Here is a 24,947-nt window from a genome sequence, read left to right on the forward strand (position 1 = left end):
CCATTCTTGCTCGGGTTTCCAGCATCGGCAGTATTTTACTTTTGCTTTGTCCATCTATTTTTGATGTCTTTTTTTTTATTTTAAGTGTAACATTAGATTCCCATGAAGTCTTGTTTGATTTTTGCTTCAATGCAGGTGACAGAATGATGCATTTTAGAGCCCCACTGTATTTTGCCTAAAATTTAACCACAGCCTCAAGGAAGATATAAACAAGTGATTTCTAAAAAGTAAAGAAAATAGAGTCATGTATGTGGCAGAAACACTCTTAAACAATCCGTGTGAACAGCAGTCTGTTTGACATTTGGTGGATTCAACAGCTGTGGAACTGATGTGTTCCTGAATGCATCATTTGAGTTAAGATAAACAAGTTCTGAATGGGACATGAAGCAGGTGAAAGCAGCACATCTGTCAAACATGTAGCGTTTGCATTATTTAATCACTGTGTTAAGTTAACCTGTGAGGTGATGCATGCTGGCTAGACAGAGTAGCAGATATGAAAAAAACATGTGACCTGTATGTAACACAAGATTTACCTTTAACGTCTTTCATGTCAAGAAACAGCCCACAGTGCTTCACAAGTAGACATAGGCAAATAAATGTGTAAACAGGGGAAAAGAAGAGGTTGAAAGCATCAATGAAAGCTAATTTTTGAGAAGACTTTTAAGAACAAGGTGGAGATAAATTGGAAGGACACTTTAGAGAGTAGGAGCAGAAACAGGCAATTGGATAAGGTTGGAGACATAGGGTGTGGGGTGGCCTGATGGTTTTCTTGTTATAGGAGTGGACTCTGAATGTGTTTTAACATGTATAATTTGAGACTGAATGCTGTCAATGCCAAGAAACACATGTTTTAATAGCCCTTCTATAAAATAGCCCTTACTTCTGTCATACAAGAATTCCACATGGACCAAGTATTTTCAATTGTAACAGAGACCAGAGGGGATGGATAGTGTTATCATGGATATTTCTTTAAAACAGTTTGTTTTAAATAATTCACAAAAACTGAAGTTGCTGGAAAAGCTCAGCAGGTCTGGCAGCATCTGTGAAGAAAATATCAGAGTTAACATTTCAGGTCCAGTGACCCAAAACAGGTCTGAGGAAGGGTCACCGGACCCAAAATGTTAACTCTGATTTTTTTCTTAACAGATGCTGCTAGACCTGCTGGGCTTTTTCCAGCAACCTCTGTTTTTGTGCCTGATTTACAGCATCCGCAGTTCTTTCGGTGTTTATTTTAAATAACTGTTTTTCACACAGGTAGTCTGAGAATTAGGCCATAGGAAATTCATGACTTTCCTATAAAACAATTCTGGATAATTTCTCCAAAGTTCTTTTATAGTTGCATCAATCATCTGGGTCAAATTCACAAGACATTAGACCTAAAGTGTGCAGACTGACCAAACTATATGTTTATTTGTATGTATGTGGCTGACATTCCCCAGAGAAAAAATTGTGAAAATCTGTCACAAACAAACTTTATGAGTGTCCGAAACAAATAATAAGGAAAATATTAACACAAAGCTGAATTTAACCATGCAGTCTGTGCTGAATGGAGCACATTTTACATGTGTACTACAAGCCTCTGCTCAATGTTTGGCCAGGCTTAAGCAGCTAATTCATACACATTACTTTTAACATGAAGAAATTCTGGAGCTGTTGGAACTAGATGAAGATATGAATTGGAATGATGGATTTGTTATGTTAATAAGCAGCTATTAAATCTGTTATCCAATACAGTGAGATTAAAGGAGATACAAGGAGGGATAGGTCATTAAACTCCTTCATTCAAAATCCTTGTATTAGGACTGTACTGTTCACTGTCAAAGCAGGAGTGAGTTTGCAAAGACCACATTATCGGCAAAGGAGGTGGTAATCTGCTGGCAGCAGTAGTCCTGGACAGCGGAAGAGTTGGATGTCGAGATTTTCAACATTTCCTGCGGATGTCAGAAACAAAAACAGAGGATAAACACTTGTTTAAGGTCAGTTCCAGCAGTGACTGCTGAGTGTGGCAAGAAGGAAGCAGGTCTCTTTTAAGAGGAAAACAAGCTCGTGCTTAAATAGATCATTAGATTTCAGAAATAAAGATTGTCCAAGGAAAATTAAGACTTTTTTTTCCAATTAGCTTGTTACTTCCATGTTTGTACAAAACTAGTTGGTTCATTTTGATTTCGGGCTTTGTTGCTGGGGCCTTCAGCACCTTCACTGCTATCCACTGTTCCTCGATAAGGAATGCACACTTAATTCTGTCACGTATACACTTGGTGCACATGGAGCCACCATAAACTCAGCTGACAATCTTCTTGGTTTTTTACAATCTCATTTGGACTTTGGGTCAAACAGCCCGAATATCACAGAGTCTTCCAAGATAGATGCCACATGCAGACTTTGGTGCTTTGCTGACCTTCTTGGTGTACAGGAACACAATGCAATTCCCAGGTGTGCGAGACAATCTTTCCTTGTTGGAGGTGGCGTTGTAGGACAACCTACCGCAATATGTCAGGCATTGAACCATCTTCTATACCTACACTCGGCCTCACTGTTTTTTGCCCACTTAAGGAGTTGGTGTCGTTGGTGTCCATCACCAGTTCTGGCTGGATCACCATAGACACTACTGGGTCATGCTACTATCTGCTGACATTGCTCATTATTACAGGATTACCCTGGAATGCAAAGCAGTTACAGTTTAATTTACATAAATGTGAGGTATTATATCTTGGTAAGGCAAACAAGGACAGGACTTATGTAGTTAACAGTAGGGCCCTGGAGGGTATTGCTGAACAAAGAGACCTACGGGTGCAGGTGCATAGTTCCTTGAAAGTGGAGTTGCAGGTAGATCAGGATGGTGAAGAAGGCATTTGTACACCTGCCTTCATTGGTCAGTGCATTAAGTATAGGAGTTGGGAGGTCATGTTGCGACAGTACAGGACATTAGTGAGGCCACTTTTAGAATACTGCGTACAATTCTGGTCACCCTGCTATAGGGAGGACGCTGTTAAACTTGACAGTGTGCAGAAAAGGTTGCCGGGACTGGAGGGTTTGAGCTAATAGAGAGAGGCTGAATAGTGTGGGTCTTTACAGAGAAGCTGAATAAGCTTTTTCTCTGGAGCATCGGAGGATAAGGAGGTGATCTTACAGAAGTTTATAAAATCATGAGGGGCATGGACAGAATGTATAGCTAAGGTATGTTTCCTAGGATAGGGGAGTCCAAAACGAGAGGGAGTAGGTTTATGGTGAGAGGAGAAAGATTTAGAAAGGAGCTGAAGGGCAACATTTTTACTCAGAGGATGCCGGTATGTATGGAACGAGCTGCCAGAGGACATAGTGGATGTAGGTGCAAATACAACATTTAAAAGGCATCTCGATGGATACATGAATAGGAAGGGTTTAGAGGGATATGGGACAAATACAGGCAAATGGGACTAGATTAGTTCAAGAATCTGGCTGGCGTGAATGAGTTGGATTGAAGAGTCTGTTTCCTTGCTGTATGAGTCTCTGACTCTATAACCCCTGATTCCTTTCTTAAACCTCACTCCCCAGCTCTCCTGCTTCCTCTGTCTTCACAGGAGCTCATGGATTGCTTTGTCACTAAGATTGACGCAATCCAAACAGCTGATCCTGCAAGTAAATGAGAAAGGAATAGAGTAGCTACAGTAAGCTTCCTTAGAGGATGAGACTGGGGAATTAAAATGGGGAACAGGTAAAGGGAGAGAACTTCAACTGGTACTTTGTGTTCATCTTCACAGTAGAAAGCACAAAAATATTTGAAGAATGTTGGAAAATCAAACAGCAAAAGGGGAGGGAAGAAATTAAAACAGTCTTGATAAGTAAAGGAAAGGTACAAGGAAGTCTTATGGGACTGAACACTAACACGTCCAGTGGATCAAATAACCTTATCATAAGGTCTTTTTAAAAAAATTAGGTGTACAGGTGATGGGTGCATTTGTGGCAATCTTTTAAAGCATTCTAGATTCTGAAGAAAGGTTCTAGTAGATTGGAAAAGCCCAAATATAACATCTTTATTCAAGAAAGAAGGGAGACAGAAAGCAAACAACCATAAGCTACAAGGACTAACATCTATCATTCGGAAAATATTAGAAACCGTTATTAAGAAAATAACAACAGAACATTTAGAAAATCATAATTTAATCAGGCAGCGTCAACATGGCCTGGTGAAAGTAAAGTCATATTTGTCAAATATATTAGAGTTCTTCGAGAATGGAACCAGCAAAGTGGATAAAGGAGAGTGAGTAAAGGTGATTTGTTTGGATTTCAAAATGAGATTCTGTACAATGACACTTTAAAACTGCTGCAGAAGATAAGAGCTCATAGTGTTGAGTGTGATATGATAGTGTGGATAGAGGATCGGCTAACCAACAGGAAACAAATGGTCAGGATAAGTGAATCATTTTCACTTTGACAAAATGTAACTAGTTAGTGGAATGCACACAGGGATCAGCGTGGGTCTTCAATTACTTATGATCTATATTAATGACTTGGCTGAAGGAACTAACTGTATTGTAGCTAAATTTGCTGATGTTACAAAAATATGTATTAAAGCAAATTGTGGGGAGTCTGCAAAAATATGGTAAATGATGTAGATATATGAAGAGAGCAGTATTATTTTTCATGTGTACACTGACGACACTCAGCTCTATCTCGCCATCACCTCTCAACTGCTCCATTGTTGCTAAATTATCAGACTGTTTATTCAAGGACTAGTACTGGATGAGCAGAAATTTCTCCAATTAAATCTGGAAAAATGATACCATTATAATCAGTCCGGACTCTGAATTCAGTTTTGTAGCTACTGACCTCGTCCTTCTCTGTAGAAATAGTCTGAGATTAAGCCAGCTTGATTGCACCCTTGTTATATTTGATTGTGAGACGAGCTTTCAACCACATCTTCATGCTGTCACAAAAATTGCACATCTTCACCTCCATAACAATGTCTGACCTTATCCTGTCTCAAATCGTCTGCTGCTGAATACCCCATTAATGTGTCTAGACTCGGCTATTCAATGCATTACTGACTGATTTCCTATATCCTAAAGTCCATAAACTTGGGGCTATCCATAACTCTGCTGCTCTGAAAAAAATTGAACAGGTTAAGCGAGCGTTTTCACAGTGCTTCCATGCACTAGTTATGTGAGTAGTATTTTCCGTTAACAAGATGGTGCCATCAGTCTAAAATGATCTTCTGCCAATATATATTTGAGCAATATCATGAATGAATTTCATTGTCGATGTGATGTCCTTATTTTCCAAAAACTGGCTGATTGAACCAAATAACAAGTTCCTTGGCTATTTCTAATACACGGAGCATAGACCATAATCAACCAGCTTGCCAAACCCAATAGTCACAGTAACAAGTAATGGAAGATAATCAATTGAGTTCATAAAGTGACGTATTTGCATTTGCTACAAACAAAATACATTCCTGTGTAGGGATATGTTCTCTATAAACAAAAGTGACCTGTTCAAAGCTTGCACCCTTTTTGGATTATCTAGGAGCCTGGGAAGACATACGATTCTTAGTCTCTCGGTGGCAACATCTCAGCCAATCAGAGCTGACTTGCAAATTAATCACCACTCTTTTCTCCCGCAGTCTGAATTGTAATTGTTTTAACTTTGTCATTTAAGTGTTTGTCCTGATGAATGAAAGATGAAATGCTTCAGAACAAGTCTTTCTTTTAGCAATATCCTTAGATGAGTAATCAGAGTAATCAGATCCAGAAACTCAGCTAATGTTTTGGGGACTCGGATTCAAATCCCACCTTGGCAATTGGTGAAATTTGAGTTCAATAAAAAATATCTGGAATTAAGAATCTACTAATGGCCATGAAACGATTGTTGGAAAAACCCATCTGGCTCACTAACGTCCTTCAGTGAAGGAAATCCACCATTGTCATTTAACGCGGTGATGGTGCCACACGACATGATGAAGGGTATTTTCAATGTGAAGGGTGGACTTTATCTCCACAACGACTATGCAATATTCACTCTTACTGGCCTACCTGTGATTCCAGAGCCATAGTAATTTGGTTGATTCTCAACTGCCCTCTGAACTGGCCTAGTAAATCATTCATCAATCACAATGAAGTCTCAACAAAGAAGTGAAACAGGATGGTACACCTGGCATCAACCTAGGCACTGGAAAAGACAACAGCAGAAACATCGCTGTTGAACCTGCAAAGTCCTCCTTTCTAATATCTGAGAACTAGTGCCAAAAGTTGGGACAGCTATCTCACCTATTAGTCAAGCAACAGCCTGACAGAGTCACACTCATAAAATCATACCCTATAGACAAAGTCCCAGACATCACCAGTACCATCCCTGGATATTTACCATTGCCAGGACAGACCCAGCACAGGGGGCGGCACAGTGGTATACAGTTGGGAGAGAGTTACACTGGGAGTCCTCAACATTGACTCCAGACCCAATGAAGTCTCATGAGTTCAGGTTAGACATGGGCAAAGAAATCTCCTGCTTATAACCACGTACCACCCTCACTCAGTTGATGAATCGGTACCCTCCCTGTTGAACAACACTTGCAGGAAGGAATGAAGTTAGCAAGGGCACAAAATGTATTCTATATGGGAAATTCAGCTCTATCCACCACCAAGAATGGCACAGCAGCAGTACTACTGATCGAGCTGGTCAGGTCCTAAAGGACATAGCTGCTAGACTGGGTCTGCAGCAGGTCGTGAAGAAACCAACAAAAGGGAAAAATACACTTGATCTCATCCTTACCAATCTGCCAGCTGCAGATGCCTCTGTGTATGACAGTATTGGTAAGAGTGACTATTGCATAGTCCTTGTGGAGATAAAGTCCACCCTTCACATTGAAAGTACCCTTCATCATGTTGTGTGGCACCATCACCGCGTTAAATGAGACAGACTTCAAACAGATCTAGCAACTCAAGACCGGCCCATCGAGCCTGCTCCGCCATTCAACAAGATCATGACTGATCTTTTCGTGGACTCAGCTCCACTTATCCACCTGCTCACCAAAACCCTTAATTCCTTCACTGTTCAAAAATCTATCTGCCTTTGCCTTAAAAACATTCATTGCCTTAAATGCTTCACTGGGCAAGGAATTCCACAGATTCACAACACTTTGGGTGAAGAAGTTCCTCCTCAATTCAGTCCTAAATCTGCTTCTCCTTATTTTCAGGCCAAGCAGCAGCAGAATTTACTCCAGCACAATCTGTAACCTCATGGCCCAGCATAAACCCCACTCAACCATGACCATCCAACCAGGGGATTGAACATGGCTCAATAGAGAGTACAGGGGGGCATTCCAAGAGCAGTACCAGGAAGACTAATAAATAAGATGAAGTCTGGTGAAGCCAGCAAATAGGAGTACTTGCACGCCAAACAGCATAAGCAGCAAATGATAGGTAGAGCTGAATGATCCCACAATTAACAAATCAGATTTAAGCTCTACAGTCCTGCCGCATCCAGTCATGAATGATAGTGGACAATTAAGCTACTCACTGGAGAAGGAGGCTCCGCAAATGTCCCCATCCTCAATGATGGAAGAGCCCAACATATCAGTGAGAAAGATAAGGCTGAAGCATTCGCAGCAATCTTCAGCCTGAAGTGCCAACTGGATGATCCATCTTGGGACCCTCCAGACTTCAGCACATTCAGTTCACACCACGTGATATCAAGAAATGGTTGGAATCACAGAATAGTGCAAAGGTTACAGGCCCTCACAACATTCTGGCAATAGTATTGAGTTGTACTCCCCTAGCCAAACACTTGCTGTACAATTACAACAGTAGCATCTACCCGACAATATGGAAAATTGCCCAGGTATATCCTGTACACAAACAGCAGGACATTTGTAACTCCTCAAATACTGAAACAGTCCATGTTAAAATGCAGCAAGGTCTGGACAATATCCAGGCTTGGGCTGGCAAGTGGCAAGTAACATTCGCGCCACACAAATGCCAGGAAGTGACCATCTCCAATAATGGACAATCAAACCACCATGTCTTGACATTCAAGGGTGTTGCCATTACTGCATTCTCCCATTATCAACATCCTGGGGGTTATCATTGGCCAGAAACTCAACTGGTCTCATCACATAAACACAGTGGCAACCAGAGCAGGTCAGAGACTGGGAATACTTCTGTGAATGAGTTACCTCCTGACTCCCCAAAGCCTTGGGTGACTGTGCAGTGTTTGCATGTTCTCCCTGTGTCTGCATAGGTTTCCTCTGGATACCCCAGTTTTCTCCCACAGTCCAAAGATGTTATATGGATTGCCCATGCTGAAAATTGTCTGTGGTGTCCAGGGATGCGCAGGCCAGATGGATTAGCCATGGGAAATACAGTGTTATGTGGATATAGTAGGGAGCTGGATCTGGATGAGATGCTCTTTGGAGGGTCGGTGTGCACTCAATGGGCCAAATAGCTTCTTTCCATACTGTATGGATTCTATGATTGCACATTTTATTTTATGAAGCTTTTCATGTCTCTGAAGTATTGGTCTAAAATGAGCTGCTGTACCTGAATTTTACAGAAACCTACAAAGATCAAAGTGGCTTGAGTTATAAAGGAAGGCTGGATAGGCTGGGACTTTTTTCACTGAGCGTATGAGGTTGAGAGGCAACCTGATAGAAGTTTATAAAATAATGAGAGGTATAGATAGAGTTAATGGCAGTTGTCTTTTCCCTAGGATGGGGGATTTCAAGACTAGCGGGCGCATTTTTAAGGTGAGAGAAGAGATATTTTAAAAAGACATAAGAGGCAATTTTTTTACACAGAGGGTGGTTTGCATGTGGAATGAACTTCCTGAGGAAGTGGTGGATGTGGGTACAGTTACAATGTTTAAAAGACATTTGGATAGATACATGAATGGGAAAGGTTTGGAGGGTTATGGGCCAGAGCAGGCAGGTGGGACTAGTTTAATTTGGGATTATGTTTGGCATGGACTGGTTGGACTGAAGGGTCTGTTTCCGTGCTGTATGACTGTATGACTCTATCTGTGCAATCCATTTTGGATCTGTAGAGTAGCTATGTTTAAAGATTAAGTGCATGTGCATTCTGTACATATTGTGGCATTCATATTTTGTTATTTGTATATATAATGAATCAAATACCATGATAATTTGCAATAACACAAAGAACTACAGATGCTGGAAATTGGAAAAAGAAAATAGAAATTACTGGAAAATCTCAGCAGGCCTGGCAGTATCTGTGGAGAGAAGGCAGAGTTAATGTTTTGGTGTAGTGACCTTTCCATAGAACCCAGTTCTGAATAAGGGCCACTGGCTTCAAAACATTAACTTTGCTTTCTCTCCAAAGATACTGGGAGACCTTCTCAAGCAATTTCTGATTTTGTGTCCTGTGGGTTTTTTTTGTGTAGGCATTAATATCATTTTATTTTGGTACTCCGTAATGTTTTATGTTCAATTTATCTTTTTCAGTTAAATATTTTAATTCAGACAAGTCTATCAGAGCGGTCTAGGCAATCAGTTCATGATTGGTGTTATCTTCAAGCAAAGAGCTCTACAAGTGTGTCTTGGTTACAAGCTCATTTGAAAAAGCTTCATTCAGAGTTGCCTCTGATTTAAAATACTCATATTTAAAATGTGAATAACATCGGAATGAATGCTATCCATATTCAAGATTCTGTCATGTTTAACTTGATCCTTGACAGAATGTATTCTACATAAGTAACTGTTTACAAATGCCATGTTTGGGATAGATTACAGCATTATAGATGACTATTATTTTCAAATATGTTTATAAGCAATTTTCTTAATTTCAATGTTGCGTGTTGTCATGTGAATATGAGCTCATGCCATATAGATTACAGTCTTGGGAATGTGACTTTGATTATTAGATGTTCTGTAATTATTCCAAATGACTTGTGATTAAATGGAAACTTTCATGCCTGGAAAAATTCAAAACTGAATTCCCCAGTTGTCATTTTCTAAATCACTGGGGTCGTGAATTTTGAGACTATTTTAATTTTAAAGATGTTACCATTGATGCAAAACTGAATTGAATTAACTATATAAATACCTTGCTGATTAAAATAAAATTAGTCAGAACATGGGAATTTAGCTGTAGGTAAGCTACCTTCTGATTCCCCAAAACTTGTCCAGCACCTACAAGGCATAAAGTCAAGAGTGTGAAGAAATATCGTCCACTTACCCGGATGAGTACAGGTCCAACAACACTCAAGAAGTTTGACACCATTCAGAACAAAGCAGCCATCTTGACTGGCAATATTTAACCATCTTCAACATTTACAACCTCCACCAAACAATATATGGCGTGTACCAACTACAATAGGCACTGCAGAAACTATCCATTCTTCTTCAGCAACATCTTCCAAGCCCATAACCTCTCCCACCTGAACGTACAGCTGCAGCAGACTCATTGGAATGCCATCAACTGCAAGTTCCCCTCCAAGCTATAGAAAAATTATGGTGTGATTGCTTCTCCGTTACAGGATCAAAACACCAAAACTTTCTACCTAAGAACATTGTGGGTGATCCTACATTCAGACTGCAGTTGTTCAAGAGTGTGGTTCAATACCACCTTTTCAAGGGCAGAAAGACATGGACAAAAAATGTTAGTCTAGCCAGTAATGTTGACATCTCATGAATGAATTTAAAAAAGGAATCGAGATCTGCAAGTATCTGTGTGAATGCAATCTCTTCAAATGCATAGAACTACATATATAGCATAGGTTATTCAGCACAGAAAAAAGCCCAGAGATAGTAGGAACTGCAGATGCTGGAGAATCTGAGATAACAAGGTGCAGAGCTGGATGAACACAGCAGGCCAAGCAGCATCAGAGGAGTAGGAAGGCTGACGTTTTGGGCCTACTGATGAAGGGTCTAGGCCCGAAACGTCAGCCTTCCTGCTCCTATGATGCTACTTGGCCTGCTGTGCTCATCCAGCTCTGCACCTTGTTATCACAGAAAAAAGGCCATTCAGTCCAGTGCATACCAGTATTCTTGCTCCACTTGAACTCTCTTTCCACCTTTTCTCAACCACATCTATCAGTGTAACGCTTTATTCTCTTTTCTCACATAGGCTTACCTAGCTTCCTCTTAATGCCTCTTTACTTTTCAATCATCCTCTCCCTATGGTGTTGATCTCCATATCCTGACCACATATTGTATAAAATGCTGGAATGAAACCAATAGACAATTGGAAGGGGCACCTTTGATAACTTTGTTGCAATAACATTATGACATTAATGTCTTTATTAAACAAACTGTGAAATTGTACAGGTTGTGGGCACACTGAAGCATTTGCCCAAAGATTTTAAAATATATGCCATTGATAATCTGACTTTGATTCAAGGTGTTGTCAGAAGCTCTATTTGGAGTGGACCCAACAGGGATATAGCTTTATAATATTTTGCTTCAGACCACTTGCATCACTCACTATTCCCAAGGTGCAAGCAATGGAAGGCAGTATGCATCGATGCTGCTGCTAATGCCACTCCTGAGAAATGACTGAGGGATGACAAAAAAGTGGAGATTGATTATAATATGAGAGAATGCTAGCAAGAAATGTAAAAACAGACAGTAAAAGCTTCTACACACATATAAAAAGAAAAGGAGTAGCTAAAAATAAACATTGTTCCCTTAAAGGATGAGATTGGAAAATTAATAATAGGCAACAAGAGTATAGCAGATAAAAACCGAAAGAACTGCAGATGCTGTAAATCAGGGACAAAAACAAAGTTGCTGGAAAAGCTCAGCAGGTCTGGCAGCATCTGTGAAGAAAAAAGTCAGAGTTTTGGGCCAGGTGACCACAAGAGTATAGCAAACACTTTGAATCGGTATTTTATATCTGTTTCCATGGTAGAAGACATAAAAAGCAACCCAAGCATTTGGAAAACAAGAAACAAAAGAGAGAGACGAACTTAATCAATCACAGTCATAAAAAATGAGAAACTAATAAGACTAAAATCTGATGAGTGGCCTGACATGATGACTTATATCCTAGGGTTTTAAAAGAATGGGCTGCAGACATTGGTCATAATCCTCCAAAATTCTCGAGATTCTGGGAAGACCCAGGGAATTAGAAAATAACAAATGTAAAACCTCTGCTCAAGGTGGGAAAGAGATTGAAAGCAGTAAAATATTGGTCAGTCAGCCTAACAACTGTCATTACGCACATGGTAGAATCCATTGTTAACGAAGAAGTAACAGGGTGTTTAGAAAATCGTGATACAATCAGGCAGAGTCAATATGGCCTGAGGAAAGAGAAATTGCATTTGACATATTAATTAGAATCTTCAACCTTATTGTCAGAAGATTGTTCACAATCTCCCATTTCATCTGCATTCAGCACATCCCCCTCTGTCCGCTCCAGATGTGAAGACCACTGGGATATGGTACACCTTTTTTAGCCTTCGAAGAATCGGCATCAAAACTTCCATCTTACAGATTCCTATGGTCTGTTCACTAGGCCATTGTAGAAGCATGGGTAGCAGTGTATCTCCAATCTGCATTGTCTGAGGGATTCATAAAGGTATTTGGCGAGGTAGCCCGTGTCACCCAGCAGCCATCCTTATATAGCCTGAGAACCTTGGATGGAGGCAGAATCTATGAGTTGTCCATGCCATATGCATCATGGCAGCTTGATGAAATCTGCAGGTTGATGATAGGATGCTCCCGAAACAATGTGGGAGCAGTTGATAATGCCCTGCCACTGGAGGAAGTCAGCGATTCTGGAGAATCCCACTATCCAGGCTGCTTGACTCTCCCTGCCACAACAGAAGGATATGAACTGCTGTGATCTGGAGAAAATGGCATCAGTCACATCCAGAGTGCATTTGTGGTTTGATGATTGGAAGGGGTCACAGAGTTCCTCAGTTGTTCCATGGATCAAACTACTGCTATAAAATCTCAGGTCAATGTAACTTTGACAGGCATGGGAATAGAATGTCCACCCATTACTTCCATGCAAAAGCCTTGCTTCAGCAGAAACAACAGTTGGAAATCCTTAGTTTACACCTGTATTGGGCTTCTAACAGTCTTAGATAATGAAAGTGGGGATGGTAGATTCATGGTCTGGTAATCCTCCTCCGTGTCTTTGAGGTATCTTGCCTGCTGCTTCTCTCTCTGGATGCTGTTCTTAGTGGATTTGCTGATGGCACTTTATTTGCTGTCTTCCTCTACATCATTGTCAGACTTCTGATAAAACCACGAGGAATCCTACAAGCTGAGATTCGATCTCAGATGCATGATCGGATAATCTGTGGAGAAGGGAATAATTGGAAGGATCAGCATATTAGTAGATGTACTTCCGATGCTTCACATCAGTCATTATGAAACGTCATGTTATTTACTGACACAGTGTGCCTATGGAGGTTTTGCAGGGAGGCCAATGTTATGTCTTGATATGGAGCCCTGCTATACCCTTAATGCTACATTGCCAGGAGTGTAAGTCAAGCACTTGTCCAATATTATAAGACCCATGGGATTAATTTAGGTTGGGAAACTTGGTCAGCATGGATGAGTTGGACCAAAGGGTCTGTTTATGTTTGACACTATGACTCTCCCAAAAACACCACTCTAGATCATCAAAGATGATATCTCTGCATACTCACAGTTCAGTGTGTGAATGTAGCAGCTCCAAAGCATTGTCTTCCCATATCAGATATGAAAAGTGATAAAGAAATGGCAAATCCAGATGAAGCCTTTAAGTTAGCATCTGCAGATCTTTTGAGTATTTGACATGACAATTGGTCAGTTACTGAAAGACTGGGTGGCCCATGCTCAGACTGATGTAGCAGGACAGCCCTCACTGAGCATAGCACATCCTCCATACACACATCTTCACAGCAACTCAAGTGATCAGGTTGCAACCTCCAGACTGATTACATTTGACCTTCAGGGCTAATCGCAGCCCAATCCCTGGACTGCAAGAACACTGATCACTGGACTCTGATAGGACCAAGATCCTGACTGACTGTGGCCAGTGCCCTAAACTGGGATCAGACCAGCACCTTGACTGACAGTGACAACACTCCTTGACTGATCCCCTTCCCTTCACTGAGAACTTGCTCTTGGACTGTCAGACATGGTGATTTACCTGAAGCGTATGCAGTGTATTTGCCACCCAAGCTGCTGACACATACTGTAGGTGTGATATTGATGTAGCATGGTGTCGTACATCAACCTATCTACCCCTTGACTTTTCAATGTTCTGAACTGATATGCTGACTGTATCTTCTGCTGTGCTGAAATGTGATACAAACCAGAGATGCTGACAGCCTGTCAGTTAGCACTGAAGAGCCTACGGGTTAAAAGGCAATGCAAGCTAGAAAGCCCAAGAGCCTCCAAGTCAGCATAAATTGAATGCGTGCTAAGAGAATAAACTGATGTGTGCGCACCACTACATGTAAAGTGACCTAGCAGAAGGTTACGAGTTACAAGTGCCCCTGAGCTCCAAAGTGAAATCCTGAAGCACTAAAGTGGTGTGTGAGATAGTCCAAAAGTAGCCATGATGATGTGGTGATACCCATTTGTGTAGATGAAGCATTGAAGAGTAGAGTGTCCATGGAGCATGCAAGGAACTGGTGGTGTAGCAGTCCAAAGGGGAAAACAGGGAGCTGCTGGCACCACATAACTGCTGTGACTTTCTTGTCAGGAATTTGTGCTGCCTGGTTTTCTTGGGGAAGGAGGGGAGAATTTTGAAATGAGTTATTAGCTGATAAATGAGATGCAAGTTGTAGGAAACAAGAAAGTTGCTGCTCATTAGCAAAGTTCAAATACGCAATTTAAATTTTAACTGGAAAATCAGCAATTTTATTTGCAACATCAAGAATCTGGATTTTCTGTTTATTGTATATTTTCCCAACTAGCTCACCATTGCCTGCTAAAGCAAACTGAAAATTCCAGCCTTTGACTAAATTTATGGCAACTGAGCACTTGGAAGAATATATGAATTGGAAAAGATCAATTATTGTAAAGAAATAACTTGTTCAAATTAATCATATGGCACATCCCACTCTGAAGTCGTCTACTCAGGTGCTGGAATGACGGAAGAGAATAAAGTTAAATTCAAAAGCTTCCAATTTCCAGGTAGAAAGAGTTGAAATGGAAGTAGGCAAAGAAAACACTCTGAATAATGCACTTCCTTAAGAAATCTTATGAAGAGAATGACTTACTTGGGAAGAGGAATGCCTTTTGGTGTTTCAGTCACATATTATAAAGTTCTTTTGGATATGTTTATTATAACAAGCCTATTTAAAAATGTACTATCAATTCTCCATGGCTATCAAAATATTCTTAAACGTAGTATCTAATTTGGGAATTCTGTGTAAGATAAACACATGCGACTAGAAATGCTTTAAATTTTCTTCTTTGGATGTGCAAAATGCTTTCTCGGCAAGCAACCAGAATGTGTGCACTTTATTTGGAAGGAAACTTAAATCAAAGTGCTCACTTTTTTGCTGTAATGGAACAAAGGGACATTATCAAATCAGTGTATATATGACAGACTTGGTCATAGTTAATATCTGCACATTAAGTTAAATGTTTGTGTGTATTTGAGTTTCAGCTTCGGGAAAGACAAAAACAGATGTGTGTGCAAAAGGGGACACGAATATTAATTACCAGATTAACTGTTGTGTGTTGAATCCGTTCTATTTTGCTGTACTGCCCAGGCCACAGGAAAAAATATTTTCAAAATAATTACATTTGATACTAAACTACCATGAAAATGTATGGCATCTGGGGTATTTCCCAGATGGCTACTCCTCTTACTTTGCAGTATTTGCCATCTCTACTAGTATGTGATACTGGGTAAGCATTGTTGCTGGTAGTTCACTGTCACCAACTCCCCTTTGGCATTGCTTTGTTTCAGGCCTACATAGTGATTTATGTTAAAGCACACACCACTGTGTCTACACAAGGGGCACTGTTCTTGGATAACAAGAAGGTTTATTGCATGATAGCAATGAGCACAACTACAATTTGGTCAGGCCTAATTAATCAGACTTTAAGGGGCTGATGCAGTGACGTTTATCTGCTCTTCAAGCTGGAGCAGACCTTCTTCACCCACAGACTGTATATAGCATCATTGTAATGGGTGAGACCAATCTAAAATGAATATTAACCCCTTCACAACCATTGTTTTTTCAACATCTCCCTTTAGTTCACCTATTAAACAATGGCTGGAGCAAGTGTAACATGAACATTGACCATTTTGGAATCATTATATCAGCCTGAGAACTATAATTGTGTATGGATTCCTGTCAGCTGTAAAGAATTTATATTGCTTCCCACTGTTGGATCCTTATATTCACATACACTTGACTAGAACAGTTTAAAATTGTGATGAATTCAGATGAGAATGCCTGAATTTTCAAAACTTTTAAAATTATGCATCAGTTTAAAGAATGCCAGGGATCCAAGGAAAAATCTTTAAAATCCCGACTCACTCTGATAAAACGCAGTTACTCTCCATCAAGTCTCAAGATTGAGTGGAGTCAGATGAGAACCCATTGTTGGATTGAATTGGCACAGTTTCATTGATGTGAAGCAGAAACCATTTCAATCCATAAGTTGCATTATAAATGTAAAATAGACAACTGACATTTAGCTCAAAAGTGGTCCAAATTCGAAAGAGAGCATTGTTATTTCGATGCTTACAAAATTAAATTGCAATTCAAAGCTCATGGTGTTTGTATGAGCATCATATTAGAAAGCAACAATGTGCTATTCCTGTGATGTATGACTGTAAACAGACAGGATGCAGAATCCCGATGATATATGATATTAAACAGCAAAAATATGATATATGATATCAACCAGGAAAAGTGCACAATCCCTATTCTGAGATGAGTGTTATTTTAATATGTTCCAGTTGTTGTTTGTCACTCAGGCTATTTTTTTTTTATCACTTTTATAGGCTGTCATATTCAATAGTGAACTATTCTGGATAATGTCTTCGATGGAAGGGAACTGGATGTTTCATTTTTTGTTCTTTCTTTCCATTTCAAAGGTAGGTCTTAAAAATTCCTGAGAATAATTCATTTAGAAAATACATAAAATCCTGTTTGGCCGTTCTCATTTGATGTTCAGAAATTCAATTACGCTACACAACTTACACATACAAGCAATATTATTATGCTTATGAAATAACAGAGCTGCATAATTTGTTTGGATGGCGAACTTGCTTGTACTGGAGATATACACTATTTATACGCCAGCTTTGTTGGGATACCGTGCAAAGAATTCTCACATTTTCTTCATGAGAGTGTTTTAATCAGTACACAAATATCAGTACCATCAATATAATTGATGTTTAATTTCATATATACCTATAGGGAAAGGCCACCCAGTAATATAGTTTGAATGTTCATGTTTGAACCAGTGCATGTGGTATATCTAAGTAATGAACCGTGGACAATTTGCTCATGGAATTTCCTGTTTTGCACTGGAACATCTATGTAACATTTTTTTTTCCTCTTGAAGAAGACAGCAATGCTGAATGGTGGGGATGAGGGGTTGAGAAGGTGGAGTTGGTGACCTGGTGTCTAAGATGACAAACTAACAAGCTCATTTCTTAGCAGTCATGCAAGTGCTGCGCAGTATCTCAAAATAATATAAATTATTGGGCATTAGTTAAATTTTGTTGACAAAGAATTGTATAAAAGCTTAGCATGAGTTTAGTTTAACTGATATTCACCTCCACAGGTCTATACATGTTATATGTCTAGAACAATGTATTTGTTTTGTATCAGTTTGCAGTGGTCATGACTGAGAACAGTACACGGAATGTACCTGTGGAATTATACCAAGGATTTGGCTTCACCAGGCAAAAAATAATGACTGCGCAGTATGAATGCTACCAGAAGATTATGCAGGCTCCCGCCCATAAAGAAAATGGTAAAAGAAGAAGTGGCTGTTTTGCCTTCATGCTGATGTGTCATTTTGCATTCAGAGTTCTGCACCACTGCCAGCAACACATTCTCTTCAGTTGTAGTTCAATTAATACTACTCAATTTTACATCAGTTGTAAGGCAATCTGCTTATTGCTAATAAATAATACGTTAGGTGACTGCAATTTAAAATGATCAGTTAGAATTATCTTCAACACTATAGGGTGAGGCAAGGTTGAGGAGGAAATGTTAATGTAGCAGGTCATAGCTACAATACTATATTGGCATAGAGATGAATATGTAGTGCTTTCGGCTAAGTTATGGAACTCATAAGTGAAGCTGCCCAAGTCAGATCCAGGGAACAGGTGTGAGGCCAGCTTAGGGAGGTAGTCTCACATTGCCTAGGCTTTGCAGTAATCATTGGTGGAAAGAAAACCTTTTAACCTTGATTCTATTTTTAGTAAGGAGTCATTAAAACTTCAACTAGTATGAGGATGCCATTGAATAGAGTGCTGCCCATTCTTTCACAGACATCTGATTTCCTTGATTAGAGGCTGACAGAGAAGCCAGCAGTACTGTTCAGACATTAGTTTCACACTGGACATTGTAATATAGTGCTGCTTTCTATGAATCTCTCAGTTCTGGTTACTGCCACTTCCAAAGGCTGCAAAAGTGTATTAGTGTCAAAGGGCACTGTGCAGTAGTGGATGCAAGTGTGCAGGGTATTCACCCTTTATATTGGATTCATGGTAACAGTGCTAAGTCTGTTTGAACAGAAATTATGGTGCAGTCACAAGAACGACTGGCACTCTGGCAATATTACAGTAACACGACAGAGATGGTAGCTGTGATTTACCAGTGAATTTCTCCTTTCCCTGATGGTGCTTCAACCATACTGTGTCAGAAATCCCTTTAATCCATGAAACAATGTTACCACTGTATTTCTAGTGAAGTAACATTGATGAGGAACTTCTCAGCATCTGTTGCTGACTTCTTCAGAAGTTTCTCCCAAGCGCCACCTCTACAACCTAAAATCACACAAGCTGTAGGCATGTGAAGTACCATCGCCTCTACAAATGTAAAAGAAATAGGAGTAGACCATATGGCCCATCAAACCTGCTTTGTCATTCACTGTGAACATGGCTCATCTTGGGCTTCAACACCATTTCTTGCCCACTCCCCATATCCTTTGATTTCCTGAAAACCAATAATAAACTGCCAATCTCAGTTTTAAATATATTCACAATGGATCCTCAACCTCCGGGATAGACAATTTCAAAGAAACATAACCCGGCTGAAGAAATTTCAGCCATAAAGGACTGACTTTTTATCCTGAGACTTTGCTGCTGTGTTTTGGATTCTCTGACTAATCAATCTCACAGCATCTACCCTATCAAGCCTCTTCAAAATCTTAAGCTCCTAGCACTTACAGCAATTCAAGAAAACTGTCAAAACTAATGTCTCAAGGACAGCTAACGATAAGCAGTAAATTCTTTGCTACTGATGTCGAAATTTCAACAAGTTTTTTTGTTAAGAAAAACTTGCTTTGATGCACAAAAGATGTTCCAAAGTCTTAATCTTGTTTGTCATCTGTAAAACATGGTTATCAAAGGAAATGGAGCTTAAGCAGTTAAATAGTATTGATCAACTGTGATTTAACGGAATAGGAGGGCGGGCCCTTTTAGTTCCTATCTTCCCACAATACAGAGGAAAACGGTGATAATCAGAAATTAAAACAGAAACTGCTGGAAACAAAGAACACGTTATACAACACCTTAAAAGATACATTTATTCTTTCAAATATGAACAAAAGTTTAAAATGTTTGTTCTTTTATTGTTCAGAAAATTTACATTTCAATCCATTGTCTTTACTTCGTATTTTATTGACATTACTGATATTGGTTACAATTATGAAAACCACAGGGAGCACACAAACGTTGAATGAGATTAATCTTTGTCCTTTTTACTGTTGTGCTTTTTCTGCTTTGCTCTGCAATTGTGCAGTGTTGCCTGTCAGCAAATTTAGCAAAAGAATTGTAGGGTTTGTAGTTAACGTAACTTGATCAGGGAAAGTAGGACTCTGTTACTAAACCCTTGAAATATAAAACAGAAGTTGTCCTTTTTTTAAAATCAGTTTCACATTGCTATGTTTAGCATGAGAACATTTATTAAATGTACTTTTTTTAGAACTGCTGGTGGCACTTAAAAGACAATACACATGTTTGTGTGTAGCCTTAACGTGGCTTGATGAAATGATACAAGGGCATTTAATTCTCAGGCCTGTGGAAATTCTAGCATCATAGGGCTGGTTATTACATGCTCCTAGTAGCAGTGTTCTCAGTGGAGAAGCTTATGAGATAGGGAGTCTGGCTAGCGCACCTCCTTGTCACTTATTCCCAGGCTCCCTCCCATAATACTGAGCTTTGGCAGGTGCCAAAATCAACAGCTCACTCTCAATATATAAATAAATAAATAAGTGTTAGTTGTGCTAGTTAGAAGCTCAATTGATCCAGATATTACACTGCCCTATTGTAATCCAGTTGGCATGAGCAGTCAGGCAGGAGCGGGTAGTGTTTCAGGAAGGCATTAGAGGATACCCCTTGTCCACCGGGCACTCCCTGATAAAACAGCGCTCCACTTCCTTCATTCTTCAAGACCCAGCTCCCCCTCCCACTCCTTCCACTAAGGTTCCAAACCTCCACCCAAAATCCCCAGACTTATCGCAATCCAGTGTTCCATCATTAGGTTCCTCCTAATTGGGCCTGCGTGCCCAGTGGAACACTGGTACTGACAGAATTGCTGCTGTCAAATTAGCTGGCACCTCCAGTGTTTGTGGTCTGTCTCACTTTGGGGAAGTCCCATTGTGAGGTTATTTAGCTCACTAGCAGCAGTGTACCGCTGCAGGACGGGTTTGTTCCAGGTCTGTCGATTAACCGCTGTCCTTTCTTCCAGCGAAATGAGTTGTCTGACATCCATCTGTACATTTCAGTCTACACAGTCAGAGGGGGATTCTATTAGACCATCATTCTTGTGAGCTATCCAAATGATCCCACCTCCCTTCTTTTTCCCCACAGGTCTTAATTTTGTTCCTTTTCAAATATACAGCAAACTTCTCTTCAAAAGTCACTGTTGAAGCTTCTGCCATTAGATTTTCAGATTATGTCTTCCAGATTGTAACATCTTACTGGATAAAAATATTGTACTTGTTTTCCATCAAGTTCCTTTGATAATTATCTTAAATCTGTGTTCCCTGCTTTCTGATCTTCTTGCCAATTTCTCATTATTTACTCTCATGAGAAACTTTAATTGGATAAATATTTTGTACAAACATTTTCTTTGCTTGGGAAGGGAAACCACCAGAAACATCATGTCCTGAATCTTTTTGTTACATCCATATCTCAATGTGATGTGTATTAATATATTTTAGGGTTAATGCCAAGAGATCCTACAGAGCCACCAGAACTCTCAAAAAAAATGACCGTGTGTTTGTTAAGAGAAATTTAGATAAATACACGAGGGAGAAGGAAAGAGAAGGATATGCAGCAAAATAAAGAAAGGTAGATAGAAGTTCGTGCTAAACAGAAGCATTGGCATAGCTTTTCTATGGTGTAAAGTTTGATTCACTGTAAAATAACTCAGGTTTGTTAAACTCTGTCATAATGACAATGCCCTTTGTGGAAAAAAAAACAATACAGTACTATCATTAATTGCGTTTCAGCAAAGATGGCAACAAATAATCTCACTGGATGACAAAAATATTTTCCAGTATTTCTTACAGTATTTTAATTCCTTTCATTCATCAGAGACAAACACTGCGTGTAGCAGGACTTGGGATGGATGGTTGTGCTGGGAAGATGCACCTCCTGGAACAGTGGCTGTCCAGCATTGCCCTGATTATTTTCAAGACTTTGATCCATCAGGTATAGTCAATATTGCTTTGTCAATCCTAGCTGCAGTAATTGTGACTCAAACTTTAATCAATGTTCAGGTTTGTGTGAGAGGGTCCAATGAGCTTTGACAATCTTGGTTGTGGACCAATTTTGGATTGACAACTGATGCGAGAGCGACAGAGAGAGATTGAGCCGTTGGGCCAGTGCTGTCTGGAGTTTGGAAGAATGAGAGAGATCTTTTTGAGGTGTACAAGATGCTCAGAGGGACGTGAAGTGAAGTTTCCTCATGTGGGTCAGTCTGGAATGAGTGGTCATGGTTTTAGGCTGAGGGGTAGCAGGTTTGAGGCAGAGGTGAGAGGCGTCGTGGATCTTTGGAATTTATTACCATAGAGTGCTGTGGATGCTGGGATATTGACTAAATTTAAGGAGGAGATTTTTAATTAGTAGTGGGTTGAAGGGTTAGGGTGAGTGGAATTGAGGCCGAGATGAGATCAGCCATGATCGTGTCAAATGGCAGAGTAGGCTCGAGGGGTTGAGTTGCCTGCTCCTGCTCCTAGTTCCTATGAAAGTGGTAGCTGTCCCAGTTGGCTGGCCAGAAAAATGTCGTGTATAAGACTTGCATTTATATCCTAATTTTTAAAACCACTGGTTACCTTAAAGCTACTAAAATACTTTTTGAAGTAACAAAGATGTTGCTGTAATGGAGCAAAATCTGTCATCAATTTTCACACAGGAACCTTCCACAGGCAGCAATGTGCTAATGACAAGATAATGAACAGAATCTTATAGGATTCTGGGCGATGTGGGCTATGGTGAGATTTGGGGCAGAATTGGACAAGAAATGTTATAGATATTGGGAGCATTCACTCGACCTTCTCTGCTTTGGACAAATGGCTTGGTGAGTTTCTCACTAGGCATCTGTGAAGTGCTCATTTGGTAGGATTATTGCTTGTTAAAAATCTTACTGACAGCCCAACTGACCTCATTAATATTCGGCTTTCTATCTTACCAAACTCATCAACCAAGCTAGACATCAATAAAACTCGACAAAAACCAAAATGCGTATCTGGCAGAATCCATTCACTGCTTATCCTGAAGCCATTATATGTCAGACAACAGGCACCAACATCGCTGGGTACACTCCATGGGTACCAACCATATGCAGCCCACATCCAAAGCCTCTAAACACCCTCATGACACATCTCCAATCCACTTGCAGGATGCTGCACTGGCAGCAAGGAAACTGTTTGCTCAGGGATGCACACCCAGCTCATGATCTACTCTAGACTGCATATCCAGGCTGTTCGCTTGTTGACATGGTACTCACTCTGAACCTGTCTGGATGCTCACTTTGTCTTTTCTTTTTGAACTTTGGCTTGTTATCCAGGGATGCCAAGCTCATATTACTTCTGTCTTGCGTTGCCCTTTAGCACAGACACAAAGGAAGGAAGCCTGTCATGGTGGTCAACAGGTTTCAGTCAAGTCAAGGGGGATAGCCTTTACTCGGGAGGCCCATGCACAGTAAGTCAGGGGCAGCTCCAATACCAGTCCTGAGGCTTGGACAACGGTAAGCCAGTTGCTTGAGATGGAGTCAGGATAATCTCTTCATAAAGGGCGAGGAGCTGAATATCACACAGCACACTGCTTGCCTTGAGTCTTTCTGCCCTATTGGGGTCTGTTTCCTCCTGGAATGAGAGAGAGGCAGATATTAAAGGAGATGAAAGTGGTGGTACAACAGCTAATTTTGGTGCAGGTGGGGAGCAAGCAGTGCAGAGGGCTTGCAGGGTTAGTGGTGTCAAGGGTTGAATTGGATGAGGGCAGGTATTGCAAGCAATTGGTGAAATCAGTAAAACATGAATCTTGTTAGGAGTTGGGTGGACTAACAGAAAGTGAGTGAGTATGAGTTATCGGAGAGAATATGGTGGCACCTATGCTGGTGGAGCGGATAATGACATTGGCCTTCTTCCTGCAGTGCTGGGCACTCCTCAACACTGGACCAGGATGGCACAGCCTAGTGTTGTGGCTGCCACTGATGGCCCTGAGGCGAAAAGAAAGTCCTGTACCTTGCACCACCTTATCCAGCCAGACTTCCAGGTCTCTGCCCACAAAACTGGATACTAATCTCCTTCTATCTTCCATGTCCACGTCAAATCCCAGCAACTGCGCAGGACAGCTCTGGCCTTTCCGGGTGCGGAGCAAGCTTTTAAAGATGGGGTGACACCAGGGATGCTGGTCAGTTCCGAGATCTCTGCTGGGTGATGAGTTGTTCTGGGAGCAACATGTGGCAATGTGAAGCTGAAGCCAGATATGAGGGATGTCACTGGGGCAGGGTAGGTGGTCAGTGAGGCAGGTTTTGTAAGATATGGCAAGGAATCTCTCTGGATCTCATGGCAGAAATCCTTGCACAACTCCCTGTAACTTGTACTTAGCCAAAAAGCCACAACGTTCAGCCCAGTCTAGTTTGTGATGTTCATGGAGGATTAGCATTGGCCAGGATGCTGGAGATGACTTCCCTGCTCTTATTCAATCTTTTCCACCCACCGCAGCTACCAGACAGGTCCTCACCTTATTGTCTAGTCAGAAAGATGGCCACTCCAACAGTGCAATATGCCCTCAGTACTCCATTGGAGTATCAGTATAGATTTTTGTAGTCAAGCCCTGGAGAGAATGTTGAACCTGAAATCTTGTGACCTCAGAGGCAATAAGGCTACAATTTGCACCAATTGAAATGTCATAAAATGATTTGATACAGTTTTGGGACCAATATGTTGGTCATATGCATGTTTGTAGGATTTACCATTGTTACTGAGATGCCCTTTTAACATTGAGAAAATGTTTTGCCTAACATTATCTGCAATATCTTCCAGGGACATTTCAACCCCTTCAATTCTGGAGAAGAGTCATTATACACTCGAAACATTAACTCTGTTATCTCTCCACAGACCTGCTGAGTCTCTACATCGTTGTTTTCCAGCATTACAGCCATCTGAGATCTTTGCACTCCTCCAATTCTTGCCTATTGCACAAATCCAATTTTCATTGCTTTACCATGTTTTTTAGCAGTCTTAGTCCTAAACTCTGAAATTTCCTATCTAAATCTCTACACCATGCTCCCTACTATTTTAAATTGTTCGACTTTGTCCCCTTTAACTAAACTCTTGTTCACCTGTTCTAATACTTTTATCT

At 40.4% G+C, this 24,947-nt stretch overlaps 1 protein-coding gene and 1 pseudogene across 3 annotated transcripts in view; one reads left to right on the forward strand and one right to left on the reverse strand.

Annotated features, from left to right (window-relative positions):
* The window catches only part of calcrla (calcitonin receptor-like a), a 76,004-nt gene that overhangs the window by 31,994 nt on the left and 19,063 nt on the right, over positions 1-24,947 (forward strand). For all 3 annotated transcript variants that reach the window (XM_048599407.1, XM_048599408.1, XM_020531228.2), the window contains 3 exons: positions 16,899-16,991; positions 17,734-17,878; positions 21,675-21,791. In XM_048599407.1, the coding sequence (XP_048455364.1) occupies positions 16,932-16,991; positions 17,734-17,878; positions 21,675-21,791 (322 nt within the window). In that variant the 5' untranslated portion in view covers positions 16,899-16,931. The remainder of the gene's footprint in view (positions 1-16,898; positions 16,992-17,733; positions 17,879-21,674; positions 21,792-24,947) is intronic.
* On the reverse strand, positions 1,849-2,509 carry LOC109931977 (annotated as a pseudogene).

Source organism: Rhincodon typus, chromosome 7 (genome assembly GCF_021869965.1).
Source record: "Rhincodon typus isolate 14 chromosome 7, sRhiTyp1.1, whole genome shotgun sequence".
Lineage (NCBI taxonomy): Eukaryota > Metazoa > Chordata > Chondrichthyes > Orectolobiformes > Rhincodontidae > Rhincodon > Rhincodon typus.